This window comes from Salvia splendens, chromosome 13 (assembly GCF_004379255.2).
Source record: "Salvia splendens isolate huo1 chromosome 13, SspV2, whole genome shotgun sequence".
Lineage (NCBI taxonomy): Eukaryota > Viridiplantae > Streptophyta > Magnoliopsida > Lamiales > Lamiaceae > Salvia > Salvia splendens.
The window spans coordinates 15,245,479-15,265,620 of NC_056044.1; the positions used below are offsets into that span (position 1 = coordinate 15,245,479).

The window sequence follows — 20,142 nt, forward strand, 5'->3', positions numbered from 1 at the left end:
TTCGAAGGCACCGAGTCCAGAAGGCAGATATAGGGAGAAGAGAGAGTGGAGCCACAGACTGTGCAAGACGAATCACCGCCCACTACACCAATCGACTCGGAACCCAACTGTGAAAAAAGTGAGGACATCACCTCCGTGAGTCCGCTTGAGTCAATAGCCACCCCAGACAAGGAGGAAATCAAGGACGAACCTACCATGGAGGATGATCAGAAATATAATCTGGAGATAGGTTTACTCTATGCCGAATCGGTGAATGAGCCGACATCTGCCATATCTGTCACTCAGGGGCAGGAAGCGGTGTATGTGAACCCATAAGTGCTAGCCATCTTACCGACCTTTTTGGGAACCAGTGAGGAGAACCCGATTGATTTCCTTCGTGATTTGCACAAAATATGCAGAGTGCAGAAAAGACCAGAGGGGTCAAGTGAGGAGGATCTCAAGCTGAGAATCATTCCCCTCTCTCTGAAGAGCGAAGCAGATGTCTGGTATAGAGGATTGGAACCCAACAACATCAAGACATGGGCAGATTTCAAAATGGAGTTCCTAAACCAATTTATTCCAGCAGCAAAAACAAACGCACTCCGAAGGGAAATCAGAGAGGCTACTCAAGAGTACGGCGAGAGCTTGAGCAAATATTGACACAGATACAGAGGTCTTCTGGACACATGCCCAAATCACAATCTGATGGAAGTGGAGGTCTACTCAAAGTTCTACGATGGAATGGATGCAAAGAGCAAGGATCTAGTGAACTTGTCAAGTGGAGGAAGTTTCTACAAACTAAGGCTGAGTAAGGCCAAGATTATCTTGGAAAAGCTTCTAAATGCAAAAAGGGAGTACGATGATACATCAGTGGCCACACTGCAAGAGGAAGTGAAGAGTACTCCCACAGAGGACAAGGATAATCTACTGAAGAGCCGAATTGACAAGCTAGAGGAAACCCTCCAGTTGATGATTGAGTCAAGAAAACATCTAGTCATTCCAATCCAACCCCATTTCCAGACTGATCAAGTGAGCCACCGCCAGAATACATGGGAGTTCTGGAGTTCAAATGCGAGTTGGAACCCTAGAGGTCAAGTAGAGGTGTACCAATAGGAATACCCACGTTGTGGAGAATGGAGCTGAGCAGAAGAGTACCCACTTTTTCCATACCATACAGAGCCCTATCTGATCTCTACCCAAACACCCTATTGGCAAATGGGAGATCCACATTACCAACCTCATCCTGATTTCCAAAGCTATGAATTTAGCCCACCGACATACCAACCTGACTACTCCAGCCATTACCCTTCATTCCCAAGTCATCCTTATCACACCTACCCTTCCGATGCAGGGGATTACTTCCTACACGGTCAAATGAGGATTGGCAAACTCAAAACACTCACTACTACCCAGACCAAATTTGTCCTGATCAAGACCAATATCAACCTCAACCTCATCAGAGTTCTGAACCACCGTTGAACGAGAATCAATACGCAGACTCTACAGAATGGGAGATTAAAGGATTGGTTGTACCTCAGCAGAACATAAGGAGTTGTACGAAGTCAAATGAATAACTAGTAATGGAAATACAACGCACGTATAAGGGCGACATGATCAGGCAGGTCGCTCTATTGACCGAAATGATGAAGGAGATACAAGAGAACAGAGCAAGGTCTGAGGTGAATGAGAGTAGGGAAAAGGAATAAGGTGTAAAAGAAACCGATGAAGGAGAACCATCTAGTGCTGAGAACAAGTCAGAGGCACTATGGGAAGAGACAGAAGCTGTTGAGGCAGAATCAGCTGAGAAAGAGACATCAACCATAAAAGAGTCAATTACCACACCTACTGATGAGGAAACACTACAGAAAACTTTAGAGGACGGAAATGATGAGCCTCAGGAGAAAGAAGATTAGGCCATCAAGCATAGTGTGGAAGTCGACAATACACTATTCTGTCTCCAGTCAAGAAAAATGCATGTGCTTGGTGAGAATGTGGAAGACTCTACAACTGCGGTGGAAGGAGAAAATGCACCGGAACAAAAACCACCTCCAGTGATCGATAAGTCTGAGGGGTGTTGCTATGAAGAGGAAGAAACGGAGTTAAGGGAGGGAAGGCCAAAAAGAAAAGCTGCAAGATTCATCTACTGGGTGCAGCTACAACCATGACTGGAGCCGCTTAAGACAAGAAAACCCCCTAACTATGGATTACGTCCTAAGGAAAAGAAAAAGATTCACGGGATGTACAAGAATCACAAGAAAAAGTGGGCTGTCACGATGGCGATGATTCTCCAAAAAAATCGGTGGATGGATAAGAGAAAAGTTAATTCAGGATCTCCAGTTGATGATCATTCCCATAATAGCTCGCCAATTCCTGAGCTGATCAAGTTGGAAAGAAACTCAGATCCATTTGATCCAGTCAACAGTGAAAAATGCAACGGGCACCAGATGATGGATGACTGTGAAAAGACATGGAAGCTGCTAACTCATGAGTACAAAGGTACAAAAATGATTAACTTGGCAGAAAGTACTATTTCTCAAATCTTGGTGGAAATCGAAGCAAGTCAAATTCAGAAGAGCAAGTGCAAACTTGCAACTCAATTGATCCACCACATCCTAAGGGCTACAAAGTTTCAGGAAGTATCCTATCTTATAACTTTCTCTTTGTCAATTCATTTGAAAAGAAAAGAAAGTAATAATTCGGTAGTATGTGTAGTGGGAGAAATTCCCACTATGCATACTCGGCTTGATCAGTTAAATAAAGTGTTTGTTGGAAAATTCTCGGAAATTTGCTCAGCCTTGTTCAAGTGAATCCCGAGAATTTATCTACATCCTGGAATAAATATTTTTTTTATCTCTTGTTTTATTTTAAGAAAATATCCAAAGATTATTTTTAGAAAACAACAAAAATATTCTCAAAATTTTTGGACGAGCGTGGTAGGGATTTAATTGAAAATGAATCTCGAAGATTGTCTACTAGTGTTTCACAAAACTTTTCAATTTTACCTTATATTTTAAACATGGTTTTAGTTAAAAATGTGAAAAAGAAAATTACTGTGCGCTTTTGCCTTTTACCCGGGAGAAAGCTAAAAAAGGAAAAAAACAAAGGAATATTATAAATCCTCGAATTTTTTAAGCATGGTTTTAGTTAAAAATGTGAAAAAGAAATTACTGTGCGCTGATGTCACGGAGATCGTTTCACCTTCCTCCCGTGTTTTCATATCTAAACGTACTTCCTCCCGTCTTTCATATCTCAGCAAAGAAATTAGACCACCTATCCTCAAAGAAAACATCAAACCCTAATCCTCACTCCCTCAACCATCTGCAAAATATCTCTTCAAAAAAAAATGGACAAACCCTCCACCTCCGGTGCATCAAAGAAACCTTCCGCCGGACGACAGGTTCAGTTGATCCCTACAACTCCATGACCTGAAGGCACAACGCCTCCAACTGCACAACCAGTACTGATTCCGAACGTGGGTACATCACAGCCGCTGGAGACGTCTGCTGGCAACTTGTACTCCGACATCATCAGAGATGTGATGTCAAAATTAAGGAATTTTGGAACCACTGCAGAGGAGAAAAGCTCGAGTGAAAGTTCGAGCGAGGCTGCAATACAATCAGGTACCCAGACAAGCCCTACATCGTCGACTTCACTCCGATTCAGCACAAACAATGAAGCAGGAGTAGAGGAAAACCAGGGGAGGAAGAAACCGGATCGGACGTACGAAGAAATCGCCGCTGAAGTAATTAAGGAGATGCGAGAAACTGAGGCGAGGGAGGAGGAGAAATCAAAGGAGAAACATGAAGCTGAGGAGCCACTGCGAGTTCCTGCAGAGGAGACGAACAAGGCACCCCAGAAAGATCCAATTCGGGAGATTCTCGACCTGACAGAGACAGACGAGGAGGGGGTAGCTGCGTCTGATGAATGGAGGAACCAAATGGAGGACACAGTGAACTTGCTGATAGCAGAGAATGCTGAGCAAAATGCCATACTGAAGGCTCAAAGGGAGCAAATGACCAAAATGGTCGACTTGGTGGATAGAGTCATCTCTTGGATGGACAGGGAGACTCAATCATCCAACCAACCCTCACCAGCGGTCTCAGCAGTAGGACAAAGTATACCTCAACAGAATGTGCAGAATACTAATCTTGCGGGAACATCGAGGAAAAGGAAGCCAACCACCCTCTGCAGATTTTGCCTCATCTGCAGCAAAGAGGACCAGGCACTTTGGCTCCCGCGGAGCCAGAAAAAGAACTAAGCTAGCCGAACCAGGTAAACTTTATTTTTGGTTCAAGTTTTAGCTTTTTAAGCTTGATCATGCTGCTTCCTGCCTGTGTATATTTGATGGTTGATGAATTTTGTGATCTTCTCACACTTAGTCCTCTGTTTGGTCTAAGTGTGAGAAGTTTCTTTGTAATAAACGGTGACCGACTCCTCGCGAGATAGTTTCTGATTATGCCCCTGCTAAGCTTGATCGCATGCTCCTGCCTATGTTTTTCTTTCTTCTCCCACTTAGCACAGTGCCTGGTCTAAGTGTGAGAACTTTATCCATTCTCTTTACCACTATGTTTATGTCTGTTTTGTATCCTTCCCACACTTAGACCATGCATGGGCTAAGTGTGAGAAGTTTGTGTTACAATGTTTGTTTTTGCAGTTTTGATTTTTCTGTCTAATCATCTCATACTTAGCCCACTACTTGGTCTAAGTGTGAGAAGTTTGTTTTCCTACTTTTGACACCAACTACCCTGTTTGCCACTTCATCAAGTCACTTGAGGACAAGTTGTAATGAAGTTGGAGGGGAGAAACAGTTGGTGTAGTTAGTGTCAAAGTTGCGTTTTATTTAGCTAGGAGTCTTCTGTTAGTGTTTTGCTTTATGTGTTTTAAATAAGAACTAATTTAAGAAAATAAAGGCAAGATTCCCTTAGTAAGAGTGATTGAAGAGAGGATACATGTTGATTTGTGAGTTTTCCATCTTTAATAAACCAAAATCTGCTTGGAAGATGTGAGAAAGATAGAAGTAGCTTTAATCTAATCCCTCTATGAAGCCTTCTATAATGTGAGTCAGAAGCCAAAGTAGAACACTTTCTACTAAAAATATAAATATATAGAGGCTGCCATTGATGCTCAGGGGGAAATGACATAGGTTAGCAAGGACTAAAGGCAATAAGTAATAACCAATTGAGCCAAATTCTTTTGAATCAGATGAACCTGCCTCAATGTAAAGGCACCCGCTAGTTACACCTTTTGAGCCTGAAGTAAGATCATCCTTTATTTGGAAACCCTAAGCCTCCACGTCATGTGAACAAGGGGATAGGCTAGGGCAACTCACCGTTTGGGAATAGGAAAGAGGTTATGAAACATGAGAGTGTAGAACAGAGAGTTAGAAAGAAAAAGGGCCGGAAAAACTGTAACCTAACCCAGAAATATATATATTTATATATATATAGGTTAGTGATAAAGATATAACTAATTTTAAGTGTATAACTAGAGAACAAATCTCAGCCACACATCTTAATGGAACAAATATTATTTAATTTAATAATACAAAATAGGTCAAGGGTATTTTTGGAAATTACATTATTAGATTTAAATCAGTTACGCGGGCAAAGGAGGTGAGGAACAAACTTTTACTTCAACTTTTGACTCACATGTTCTTACGACTTGACTTCAACACTTCTTCTTAACTTTCTCTCTCATCATTCAACAATTTGTTTTAACAATCCATAGATTATATAGATTCCTGTTTCCAATAGATTGATTCTTCCTACCGGTCTTCTCATTCTTCACATTTACCCTTACTAGATATTTCATCTTTATCGTTCATTGAGGGCTTTGGATTTCCCTGGAGCATCAATGTTTTTTCTTCGGACTCTTCTCTTGCTAGGTTTCGATTTTGTTGCAAATGATTTTGTACAACGCTTCGACACAATTCCTCGTTGCTTCAGATTGTACAAATAATTTCCCTAAATTTCACTTTTAGCATGATTTTACTTCGCTCTTGTTTATAAAATACATCACTCTTAGCATGATTTTACTTCACTCTTGTTTACAAAACACATCACTCTTAGCATGATTTTACTTCACTCTTGTTTACAAAACACATCACTCTTAGCATGATTTTACTTCACTCTTGTTTACAAAACACATCACTCTTAGCATGATTTTACTTCACTCTTGTTTACAAAACAAATCACTCTTAGCATGATTTTACATCACTCTTGTTTACAAGAAACATCACTCTTAGCATGATTTTACTTCACTCTTGTTTACAAAACACATCACTCTTAGCATGATTTTACTTCACTCTTGTTTACAAAACACATCACTCATAACATGATTTTACTTCACGCTTGTTTACAAAACACATCACTCTTAGCATGATTTTACTTCACTCTTGTTTACAAAACACATCACTCTTAACATGATTTTACTTCACTCTTGTTTACAAAACACATCACTTTTTCAATAAAATTGAAAATCATAATCAACTCCATACCGAAGGCAAAGTAACTCATTTAAACCTAAATGTTTCACATGAAAAACAATTGAAAACCAAAGGCAAAGTAACTCACTTTAATACGGAAACTTCTAGAACATGAAAAGTAAAATTGATCAAAATATTGAATTTTAATACTAGTACTATATTTTAATAATAATAACGTAGCAACGAAAATACAGATCCATTTGAACACAGTAATAATAATAGTAGGAATGACGAACAATATGAGCAGGCAATTTCTGATAAAATTAAATCAAAATTCTACTCGCTAATGCATTCTTCGTGTTCATATCGGGCCAGGCCGGGCCGAACGAGACCGCGCCGTCTCCATGGGTTCATTTAGCATTGTTCTTGCTCTGGATGAGCATCTTTCTCAACTCCGCCGGGTCAAGCTCCTTCGCATTAGATTCACATTAGACCTCGGCGGTGATGTGCCAGAGACCACGGTGTAGACGGGGCGGCCGTTGGAGACGTCGGTGCCGTTGTGAAAGATGCAGAGGAAGGGGATTCGAAGCTTCTGCTGGGCGACCTAACCTGATTTTGGTATCAAGATATATATATATATATATATATATATATATATATATATATATATGGGAGCATTAATCTCCTATTGCTCCCTTAGATTTAAGTTCCTTCTTACTTACAACCGTTAGATTAGATGGATGGGTGGTCCGGATGAAAGTTTGATAATTAGTCCCGTGTTGCATTATTAAGCCTATTTGTGCATTATATGGGTAAAAGAGTAAAACAACAAATCAAAAACCGCTCAAAACGGAAGGAGCGGAAATTAAGCAGGATTTTGCTACGACCTTCCATCTACTCACTCTTTCTCTCACTCCAAACGTCTCACCCTCAGTCCATCACTCCAAATCATCTCCCCAAATTCCCCCCACTCGCAGAACCCTAGCTGCCACTGGAAGCAACCGGAGCTCTACAGAAATTTGTCGATTATCGTCCGTTTCACTGTCCTAACATCACTTCAACCGTGCGCGACCATATAGTTGAAGCCGACGAAAAGGTATGGTTGAAAAAAGGTTAATTTTTTGGTAATACCCACCGTTAATCACTGATATTCAACGCCTACCGCACCACCTACTCGTCGATTCACTAATTTTTCCTCAAAACAGTCACTGTTTTCAGACGAGACCTTGGTCACGGTTTTCTGTAATCATAAAGGCGTTTTCATTTTTGTTAGGGTTCTGTCAATTATTGAATGTCTAATTATTTACTAGTTTACAATTGTGTATTGGGCGATTATGTAGATGATATGTTATCGGGTTTTGATTTGTGGTTCGTCTCACATATATAATATGACCGTCAAGATATCAATGAACCCAGGCTGCAGGAAAGCAATCTACTTCATGTGCATTTACAATTCTTGGAGTAGTTGTACATCAAGTAGTCTTCCTTTGTGCATTCGTCGACAGTTTTTGTAAATGGATGGATGGGTGAATCCAATATTACACTGCACATTATTTGATTGAATATGTACATTATTGATCTAGTAGTATACATTATTCATCATATATTAGGCATTATTTGACTGTTTTTGTACATGGGTGATTGGGTGAATGCAATATTCCTGTGCGCATTATTTGAGTGAATCTGTACATTGTTTATCTAGTAGTATACATTATTTATCAATTATTAGGCATTATTAGACTGCTTTTGTGAGGGACGTGGGTGACTGGATGAATGCAATATTCGTCTGTGCATTTTTTGATTGAATCTGAATATTATGTAGCTAGTAGTTTACATTATTTATCAAGTATTAGGCATTATGTGACGCTTGTGTACATAGGTGAATGGGTGAAAGTCATATTCTTTTGTGCATTATTTGATTATTTTTGTACACTATTTATAAAGAATTATACATTATTTATCAAGTATAATGCATTATGTGACTGTTTGTGCATTATTTGATTGAATCTATACATTATTAAACTAGTAGTATACATTATGTATCAAATATTATGCATTATTTGACTGCTATGCTCATAGGTGAATGGGTGAAAGTCATATTCCTTTGTGCATTATTTGATTGAATCAGTACATTACTAAACTAGTAGTATACATTACGTATATCAAATATTATGCATTATTTGACTGTTGTGCACCTAGGTGAATGGGTAAAAGTCATATTCCTTTGTGTATTATTTGATTGCTTTTGTACACTATTTATCAAGTATTATACATTATTTACCCAGTATTATGCATTAATTGACTGCTTGTGTACATGGGTGAATGGTGCATTATATAATGAAAATGCGACACAATATTGATAACTTCCATTTTAATCATGTTCTGATATTGTATGTTGGACAGCAGCGAAGCAGCTTAGAATGGACATCGACGAAACGGTCGATGATGTAATTCCTGTTGCGCTTGCCCAGAGATTCAGGGAGAGATTGGCGGAGGCCGGGACAAGTACAGCTCAGGAAGAGCCTGAGGATAGGAAACCGAGGGGGAGGAAGGTCGACCATCTATACTGTCGACGAACCCCATCAGAGTTTCAACACTGTTTAAAAACTCTAACACCACGGCAGAAGGAAGCCGTCAGAGAGCTTGGCTTCCGTTTTATACTGAATTTCAACATCAAGCAGATTCCCGGGTACCTGGCCTACTGGGTTCTAAACACTGTTAATCTAGCACGGTGCCAGATACAATTATCGGGGGGGAGGGGGGGGGAGATCCTAACCCTCGATGAGGAAGAGGTCCATCTGACGTTGGGCTTTCCTAGAGGTCCGACACCCATATCAAGACCAGTGGACAAACAGAGCAACTTTGCGTTCAATGACCTTGTTGCTGAACGGTGTCAAAAGGGACGTTTTAAAATGACCCCAAAGGACATTGCTCAGATGATGATGCAGGACGTGGATGGAGGGGAAGAGTTTAAGAAACAATTCATGTTCCTCCTCAAAAATGCAGTTATAGAGACTCCGGCCGACGACAACTGCAAGGCAAAGATTCTGCATTTCATCGACGATGTCGATGAGATTAGGAACCTGAATTGGTGCGGTTACGTCCTATCCGTGCTTGAGGCCACTTATCCCAGTTGGGCAAACGGCCAAAGTGTGTCTTTCACCGGGCTTATCCACTTCCTGGTGGTAAGTGAAATAATACATGCATTATATGCAGTTATACATACATTCCGAAATGCAATGATGTGTCTGTAACTTAGAAATGCATTATACATATAGATGGTTACATTATTGAACCTTATTTGTTGAAGTTATATAGTTATGCCAATGTTACTACAACTGTAATAATTGCATTACATGGATTTGATTGCACATTACTGATTTGCATTGAAAATGTAATTCCTTTGGCTACATTGTTGATATGTTTCGTTGCAGCATCTGTTAAGTTTTGGTAGCATTATTCATTACTGTGGTTAATCTATTGCATTATACCTCTATTAACCATGCATTATGTATATATTAATTTACATTATTGACCAGTTAAATTGTGTGGTTATTCTTTTCAGTGTGCTTATGTGGACTGCGTGGTTCACATCCAGAGGCGAGTCATCCGTGCATGGCTGACAATAAAGGGTTGGTCGATAGAGACCCTAAGGCAATGGGAGGACGCGGAGCGTGACCAGTTTGGAACCAGGAGGTTAGAGGCCTGGCTTGACAAGGAGAAATTTCTGCAGGAAGAGGATACTAGGAGGCTGGAATCTGTGAATAGAGGAGAAGGAGTAGCTCCAAGCAGGTATAGAGCGAAGCGGATCAGAGATAAGTTTATCGCTTCAAGCTCGCTGATGGCCCACACAATTTCGACGTGGGTAGACGATTTCAAAAGAATACCTGTCGAGCTGCTTGACGATGATTGCGTTAGAGTTGGGAGTCAGATTGAGAAGAAGTTGTTGGGAGTGGAAGATCATAATGTGGTGGAAGATAAGGAGATTGTGACAAGACTGACACAGGAAAGGGATCATGAAGAGGAATACAGTCCGGAATGGATCGATGAGATGGAGAAGATGATGGCGGCCTACGACAAGAAGAAGACAATTAACACCAGCTTCGCTAGGCCATCATTTGTGTTGGATGGGTTCGAATGTCCTGACCTGTTTGCTACACAACAAACACATGGGGCATGGGTTAGTGGTGGTGGAGGCATTGATCCCCCAGTTGTTGACAGATCACATGATGCCCTAGTTGTTGATCACCCGGGAGTTGAATATCATCAATGAGACATGGCCATGCACGAGCCAAGAGGTGATGATATCCCTGATATCATATCAAATGATACTGGAGTTGCCGGATTTGAAGTCCCATCTGAAGTGCATACTTCAGTCGGTGCAACTGGTACAACATCAGACATGGCGACTGTTGGGGAAGTGTTGAGCAAAGCTGGGGTAGCCATTAACAAACTAAACCCTTTGGTGCTCTCACTTTTGTACATTATTAACATGTTTTAAATTTTGCTGCAATTGTGTACATGAGACTGAGTCAAGAGTAGAAGCTGGTGGTGTGGCAATTGGGGTGAGGAAAGATGGAGGTGGTACGGGATCAAAGAGAAAAACCAAGACAGTGAAAGCCACCAAGAAGAAAGCAGCGGCAGAGGAAAGTGGTGGAGCTGTAGGGGACAGTGCCAATGTATGTACATGTAAAACATTCCTTGCATTTTATACTGTTATTGTTACATTATTGCCACTACAATTATGATTACATTACATGTGTGCCTGGCTTCATTATATAGGTTCAGGCTGACAAAGCACCACAACCCATTAAGGAGGGCGCTGCTAAGGGAGGGAAGGGGAAACAGCCGACCATTCCAAAGGTGCTTGGTAAACTACATTATATGCTTGTAATTGTACATTATTTTGGTGGTTACATGAATTATGTGGCTTATGTTTTTTACAAACAGAAACCTACTCCAGCTAAGGAGAAGGGCATTGTGATTGATGAAGCTCGAAAGGGTGGGAGTGGAAAAGAGTTGCCCATTCCATCTGTGGCTCCGCAAGGAAAAGGGAAAGGGAAGGAGATCCAGCAGGAGGAGGCTGGAGATGTGGTATGGAATAGCTTATTTCATTCAAACATTAAAGTTTTACCATGTATGGATGTTGCTCACTTGTGTTAACCATATCTTCCATTCGTGTAGGAGGCTGCAAACCTGGCAACATCTCGAGTGAAGAAAGCAAGTCTGGCTGCCAGGTCTCCGTTCAACGAGTGGGCTGTTAGACTAACAGCGAAGGCCAACAACGTTGACAAGGAGCTCTATTACTGGGTCCTTAGCACAGCCGAAAAAAATAAGTAAGTGTTTTAATTTTGCTTGTGTTATTGTTGGCACATCGGTTAGTTTTGTTTAACTGTTTAATGCAATGCAGGGATTCCATTGTCTACCAAGACAGCTTCAAACAAACTGTGCAGAGTGAGTTCTAGACCTTAGCGCCGTTCAAGGCTGTGAGCCTCTGTAACACCCGTAAAAAAAAAGAAAAAAAATCAAATAAATCTAATTAAATCTTTTCCTAGTTGACTTGGTCAAATATATTTCTCTAAACCATATCACCAAACGATTTCCCCATATCTATACTCCCTAAAATCTCTCCAACCACCAAATCCATCAATATCTATCAGTTTTGCCTATATATATCCAATCAATCCCACGATCTTTCTACACATAAATTCAATACCAAGAAAAACCAGGAACTAAAATTTAGAGAAAGAACCGAGTTGGAGAAGAGAGTTTTCTGCCGCCTAAGAAGGTAATCACCGATCAATTCCCAGCCTTGATTTCCTTGCATTCATTTAGGATAACTCGAATTTTGGAGCATGAAATCTGTAGTATTCGGACAGTAGGTTCCGACGCATGTTTGACCGACCAAACGAACTCCTTTTTATACGATTCTTTTTTCTGGGTAAACCTTAAGGTGTCTTCTGTGTGGTGTGTGAATTTCAACCTATTTGGACGAAAGATGTAGTTTTGGTGAATTTTTGAAGTTGACTGCGCAGTTCTGCCAGAAATTGTTTTTCTCGACCAGGGAGTTACGGTTTCGATTTGACCGACCTAAAAAGATTATTTTGATGTGAAATTTTAATTGAAATATATTTTATGTGTCTACTGTATTGTGGAAAAGTTTCAGCCCCAACGGAGACCAGATGAATTTTAAATGATTTTTACAAACCAACCGCGCAATTCTGCCAGTTTTGTTGTTAGGTGAAAATATCACTTGTTGCTAAGTTTTAATGAATTATATGATGCATGTATGATTTAAGAAGGTATCCTATGGCATGATTATGTGTAACACGTTGAGAAGTATTATGGCATGTTTTTCCTTATGTTGATGAACGTTCGGGAATGGACAATCTAAGAAAACGATGAAAGGAACGATAGGACATGCATGATAATTGTAATAATGGAAAACCTGATTGTGTGGTGATATTGACAAGGGTTGTTGCACGTACGAGGGTACCAAGAGTAAAAGGTTGCGTAAAGTCGTGATTGTGTGGTATAAGTAAGTGAGGTGGGCTTTCTTTTTATTTAAATAAGGGCAATGCCCTAAGTATACTTTTTTATGTGAAAATGATATGAATATTTGTCATGCCGTGTTTTGTTTTATTCTATGGAACCTATCTGATGTGGCTTTTGCCATCAATGGATAATCGAATTCGGGTCTGTCTAGGGAGTGAGTCCCTATTCAGGCTAGTGTACACCTATGGAGATCGTGAGCCGTCTTTTGGGTCGGCCGGTCTAGTGACTTGGGATGTGGCCACATTCCTTGTCATCAATGGATCAGATATGGTAGACATCTATGGGAAAATGACTGCAGTCACGAGTTTTACGATGGAAATGATTTTAGTGTCTTGGGCGATTTCTAAAGTTAAAACCCCAAGGTCACTCAATGGTGGCATGATAAATACTTTTTATAAAATGTTTTCGGCATGAGTCCACTGAGTGCATCAAGTACTCAGCCCTGCTTTTCTTTTAAAAATTGCAGGTTGAGCGTGACGGGTGCGGTGGGTGTTGAGCAAGACCGTTGAAGAAATTAAGTGTTTAGAATGTGTCATGTCTTCACACGTGGTATATTCCTTCTCTCGAAATGCTTCCGCTAAGTAGTTGTCTTTCTTTTGAGTTCTTGTATCGCTAAATATTGTTTCTTTTGAGTTGTTGATTGTTGAGATACTCTGATTTTATTCGAGCTATTCCCATTTGTTTCGGGCTATGGTTGAGTTGTGTTGATTTCCCCTTTCTTCCCCGCTTCTTTAACCCTCCCCTAGTCGCGATCAACCGTGTTTTCTATCCTTAGAAAATGCGGGCGTGACAAAGTGGTATCAGAGCAATTTTTCTTTCCGCTGTGGACCCGAGAGTCTTTTTCAGTCTTAGTCTAGACTTGTTTCGCTAAACTAAAATAATAGTGATAATAATAATAATGATAATAATAATTATGCATTGAAGGCTCAACATCCCGCTTCGCCACGCTCAATCAAGAAAGAGGTAATTTATTTTATGAAAAATATTTATGAGAAAGTTTTCAGAAGCTATGGTTATGAAAAATAAGAGTATGTTTTACAATGGGATAGAAGAGCTATGGTTATTAAAACAAAATATGTTTTACAATGGGATAGATGAGCTATGGTTATATAAAAATATATGTGCGTATGTGTATCGCGATATGTTATGCAATGGGGTGACTTATCTGTTATGAAAAGATTTGATCAATGGAAAATGTTGTGTTTATGAATTGTTCAAAAAAATTTGAGTTTCGAGAAAAATAGTTTTTAACTTTTTCGTTTGGAAACTTGAGCTATGGAAGTGCGATGATATTTACGTTATGAGGTGCAAAGTATGATGTGTTGTTCTATGGAGTGTTTTATACGAAGGATGAAAGTTGATGCGAAATTACGTTTTAGTTTTGAGTCAAAACTTTTACTTTAAATGTGAGATAGTGGAAATTTTTGAGGAAAGTGTGGAAGTGTAAAGAAAATTTTGTTTCAAAAGTTTTGAATATAAATGTGAAGTTCGAAAGTGTTTTGCTATGTGATGTGAAAATGTTGTGTATTATACTTGTTATTTGAAGTACGAATGGCTTTAAATGTGATATTTGTTGATCTATGAGGTGGTGAAATGTGTTGCGAACATAGAGTGCTTATGTTGTAGGCTAGATTGAATACACGCGAACCGTAGTTTAAGTTGAGATAATCTATCACTTTCCCGAGTGACAAAAATGAACGAAAATCTGAAAGTTTGGGGAGAACCCCTAATTTGCCAAGGCACAACAAGGCAAGGAGATCGAGAGTGCGAATGGATGCCGGTGGACCATGAAACTTTTTCTTGGAATTACGTGAAACCTTCGAGCAAGCTTGATGTGTGAACTATTTTACTATTTCCTACGTTTTCCATGAATGACAATAACAAAAAGAAGACGAAGAAGATTTCAAGAAGTGGAAGATAGCGAAGACGAAATGAAGTTCAAATGCAAAAGAGGGTGCAAGACAAGGAGGGATGATGCGAAGTGCGCAATTTAATTTAATATAGTCTAATCTCGCGTAATTTATTAAAAGTGGCAGCGATGTGACTTTCAACTACAATGTTAATTAAGCGACATGAGGAAGCTGCTTGGAAGACAAGATGATGGAGAAATTCTGTATTCGAAGGACGTAAGTAAATTTCGGGACGAAATTTTTGTTAAGATGGGTAGATTGTAACACCCGTAAAAAAAAAGAAAAAAAAATCAAATAAATCTAATTAAATCTTTTCCTAGTTGACTTGGTCAAATATATTTCTCTAAACCATATCACCAAACGATTTCCCCATATCTATACTCCCTAAAATCTCTCCAACCACCAAATCCATCAATATCTATCAGTTTTGCCTATATATATCCAATCAATCCCACGATCTTTCTACACATAAATTCAATACCAAGAAAAACCAGGAACTAAAATTTAGAGAAAGAACCGAGTTGGAGAAGAGAGTTTTCTGCCGCCTAAGAAGGTAATAACCGATCAATTCCCAGCCTTGATTTCCTTGCATTCATTTAGGATAACTCGAATTTTGGAGCATGAAATCTGTAGTATTCGGACAGTAGGTTCCGACGCATGTTTGACCGACCAAACGAACTCCTTTTTATACGATTCTTTTTTCTGGGTAAATGATATGAATATTTGTCATGCCGTGTTTTGTTTTATTCTATGGAACCTATCTGATGTGGCTTTTGCCATCAATGGATAATCGAATTCGGGTCTGTCTAGGGAGTGAGTCCCTATTCAGGCTAGTGTACACCTATGGAGATCGTGAGCCGTCTTTTGGGTCGGCCGGTCTAGTGACTTGGGATGTGGCCACATTCCTTGTCATCAATGGATCAGATATGGTAGACATCTATGGGAAAATGACTGCAGTCACGAGTTTTACGATGGAAATGATTTTAGTGTCTTGGGCGATTTCTAAAGTTAAAACCCCAAGGTCACTCAATGGTGGCATGATAAATACTTTTTATAAAATATTTTCGGCATGAGTCCACTGAGTGCATCAAGTACTCAGCCCTGCTTTTCTTTTAAAAATTGCAGGTTGAGCGTGACGGGTGCGGTGGGTGTTGAGCAAGACCGTTGAAGAAATTAAGTGTTTAGAATGTGTCATGTCTTCACACGTGGCATATTCCTTCTCTCGAAATGCTTCCGCTAAGTAGTTGTCTTTCTTTTGAGTTCTTGTATCGCTAAATATTGTTTCTTTTGAGTTGTTGATTGTTGAGATACTCTGATTTTATTCGAGCTATTCCCATTTGTTTCGGGCTATGGTTTTTTTTTTTTTTTTAAAAAAAAAATTAACTTCATATATTTATATCATATATATGAATGAGGAAATTACAAATCAACTCCTATAACAAGGAGGAAAGACAAATTACGCCACCCAGGGTTCGAACTCGAGACCTCCAGGATGGACGCGGTATCCAGCACCCTTTACCGCTAGGCCAAGGGGCTTGGATTTGTTTCGGGCTATGGTTGAGTTGTGTTGATTTCCCCTTTCTTCCCCGCTTCTTTAACCCTCCCCTAGTCGCGATCAACCGTGTTTTCTATCCTTAGAAAATGCGGGCGTGACAGCCTCGCTATCATAGATACCTGGAGCTTGTACCTGAACAACATGGAAAAGCTCAAGGCACCGGAGACAGTTTCCAGGCTCTTCTTCTCTACAAATCCATGTGTGAGTGAACAATGTTATACTCTGATTTACAAATTACTATTATAGGTACAAATAATGAACTAGTTTTCAAATAAACTGCAGAAACACACCGTTGTCGACACTCCTCCTGAATGGACATAACAAAGGCAGTTTGATTCATTCTGGACTATACTTTTCGAGGAAGCGCTTGGAACGGGAAGCTTCCAATGGGAGAAATATGATATGGTGAGCGATATTATAATAGTGTCAATGAGATTCATTAATAATGTAAACAATAATGTGTCATGTAATGTACCTTTCATTGTGCAGTTCTTTTTCCCAATTTGGAGTGCGAGCCATCAGTACGTAGTGTGTTTCGATCTGCCAGATGGCAAAATGAACATCATCGACCACAGTTTGGCTGAACCCCACGGCTCGTTCAGTGCAAAGTATGGCAACACACCCTCTCTTCTGGTACGTAATGTGTTTACTTAGTTACGTTGCATTATAGTAAACAAAATGTACATTATATCGAGTTCTTACACACTTTTCCTATTTGATGTAGAAAAAATTCATGGCAGATGCACTTACGAAGTGCAAGGTTCCCAAAATGGCAGGGCAGGTCCGAAAATGTAGTACCCATGTGGTGACAATGCCCTCGAGGAACAACTTCTGCACCATGGAGACGGTGGTCTACGTCATGCGGCATATGGAGACGTACTTTGGAGAAAGAGAGAAGGAATGTGAGTGCGGATTGAACGCCAGAGGGACAAAGAGCTTGGAGATGTTCCGAATCAAGTTTGCAAAGACCCTCCTTACGTGTGCACACAACTCCAAGGTGGCAGCAACCAAACTAAAGCCATCGGGTATTGGAAAGAGAGGCCGCCTAAGTTCAACTTCGAACAATGGGTCGACCATTATGGGCTGGAGTGAGTGTCACGGCCGCCCTGACTAAGGATAGTAAAGACGGAGAAATCGCGACTAGGGGAGGGACTAAGAAGCGGGGAAGAAAAGGGGGAACAATAAAACAAGTCATTTAACACAAAGCTCAACTAAACTTCAAGAGAAAATATTTTAATGTATTGCACGGTTAAGCAGCGAATTAATGTCTCAAGATAATTAATGTTATAACATAGTATGGAAAAAAATGGAAGACTTTTAGAAAGAAAGAAATTTCAAAAAAGGCAGCAGAAATCAAGTATCTAGAGAGAGTCATAGGATGACGCCCATGTATGAAGACACGACGCATCTGGGAAATCTTAAGGCTCGACTCAACATCCGCCGCAACACCATCGCTCAACCTGCACATAGGGAAAACATATGCAGGGCTGAGTACTTAATATACTCAATGGGCTCATGCCGAAAACATTTGATAAAAGTTATGTCATCCATACCACAGTGAACTCGAGTTTTACATTTAGAAGAGAAATATCATCGAGTATAACAAAAACAGTTTCATAGTCTGGCCAGACAAAACAATCTCCCCACTTTCTCAACAATCAATCATTCACATCCTCGTACCATAGTGCGACGAAACTGTGGCCACACTATTCGCCCACGAGACCGGCCGACAAGCAAGGACGACTCACGATCCCGCCAGTGTACACAGCCTGATAGGGTTTGCTGCCCTACTCAGACCCGAATTCGTTTAACACAGCCCTATAGCCTAACGGAGCAAGCTCAAATGAACTAGGCATTAGGCAACAATCTCATCATCAATACAAACATGGCATGACATAACAATTTAAACCACCCTTATTACACCATCATCATACTTTTGAAACGTAAAAGAGTTCTAGTAAAAGAAAGCCCACCTCGCTTGCTTATACAACACAATTCACAACTTTAATGCAACCCTTGCTCTTTGTACCCACGTACACACAACAACCCTTGTTAACACCATAACACAATCAGTTTTTCCATCAACACATTTATCATGCATGCCCTATCGTTCCTTTCATCGTTTTCTTATGTTGCCCTCATCGTTTTCTTATATTGCCCATCCCAAACGTTCACCAACATAAACGAAACGAACACTCTAGCATACATCAACGTGCAACACATAACCATATCATAGGATGCGTTCCTTATTCACACATGTATCATGTAATGCATTCAAAGCTTGTCAACAAAGTATTTTTGTAAAAATCATTAAAATTCCATCTGATCTCATATGAAGCTAAAATTTGGTCACCACACAGTAGACACACAAAGGTTTGTCCAGTTAAAATTCCACACCATAATCATATCTTTTGATCGGTCAAAATAAAAAATGAAACTCACTGGACGAAACATAATTTCTGCAGGACTGCGCAGTTAAATTGAAAAATTCGTTATAAATTTGTCCGTCATCAATTGAAGCTGAAATTTTGACACAATACAGAAGACATCCGAAACTTCATCCAAGTAAAAAATCATGTCGAAATAAGATCGTTGGATTGTTCAAAAACTCGTCGGAACCTACTGTCCGAACACAACAGTTTTTATGCTCAACATTCACAGCCCTAGTTTGTCTATCATACATTCACACATACATATTCATGCTTCCAACACATAGTCATGCTTAAAAAATGAGATTACAACCATGCTTTCCTATTCGCACATAACATTCACAACGATTATGATTCTCTACTCACTATATGCATGAGGGGTTCAAGAATCATGGATTCAATGATAAGGAGGGGAAAGGTGGATAAAAAATTATACCTTTCTCTTGAAAACAATCAGTAGAAAAGACAATTGGTGTGATTCCTCAACGGATCTTGAGTTTCCAACTCAAAATCGAAGCAACAATGAAGGATTGATTTGGAGCACTTGAGAGAGAGGGGAGGGGGGGGGAGAGAAAAACGTGTGGGAGAGGAGAGGAAGAGAGGGAGGCGTGTGGAGTGAAGATTAGGGTTAGGGTTTTCTTAATTTATATTCAATAATTATTCCCACACTTAATTAAACAATTAAAATTGTGGAAGAATAAAATAGAGATCAATGAATAAGCTCCACAATTAAAAGAAATAGGCGTGTAGTGTGGGGGGAATTTTTCAAAAATTATGGTATTACTTGGAGAGAAATATACTCACAAAAATGGGTAAAAAGATATTGAGCATCCCATAAATAAGGTAATAAAATAATTCAAGAATTCTCCAAGTAGGAAATGAGGGGAGGGTGTGTAAAATAGGGAGTAGTCAAAGGAAATATTTAAATCCCCAAATTAAATAGGAATAAGATTTAAATTTGGTAATTTCTTGTGGAAAAGACCCCCATAAAATAGGTAACAATCAAATTAATCCCACAAGGTAATTGAAAGGCAAAGGGGGAAAATTTATGAGGTCTTAAAGAAGGAAAGAGTCCAATCCTAATTAAAATAGGATATGAAGAGATTTAATTGGATTTTTACTTCAAGGTAGGTACCAATTAAATCTACAAAATAATTTATCCTCCTAATTAATAGGAGATTTTGAAAAAACCAAGAAATGGGCAAGGGGTTGGAAATTATGTAGAATAACATAGGGATAATTTGGTTTGGATTTAATTTGGATAATTATCCCAATACAATTAGTTAAATC

At 39.6% G+C, this 20,142-nt stretch overlaps 1 protein-coding gene across 1 annotated transcript; it reads left to right on the forward strand.

The window, feature by feature from the left end:
* Nucleotides 1-2,252: 2,252 nt before the first annotated feature.
* Nucleotides 2,253-4,237, forward strand: LOC121760573. The gene is made up of 2 exons (XM_042156216.1): nt 2,253-2,475; nt 3,411-4,237. The coding sequence occupies exons 1-2, from the start codon at nt 2,253-2,255 to the stop codon at nt 4,235-4,237; spliced, it is 1,050 nt and encodes a 349-aa protein (XP_042012150.1).
* Nucleotides 4,238-20,142: the final 15,905 nt, after the last annotated feature.

Bases quoted from the DNA above. Each gene is read 5' to 3' on its own strand.
- LOC121760573 (XM_042156216.1), top strand. From the start codon at position 2,253: ATGGCGATGATTCTCCAAAAAAATCGGTGGATGGATAAGAGAAAAGTT. The intron at 2,476-3,410 runs GTACAAAAATGA...CATGACCTGAAG, and splicing joins GCTAACTCATGAGTACAAAG to GCACAACGCCTCCAACTGCA.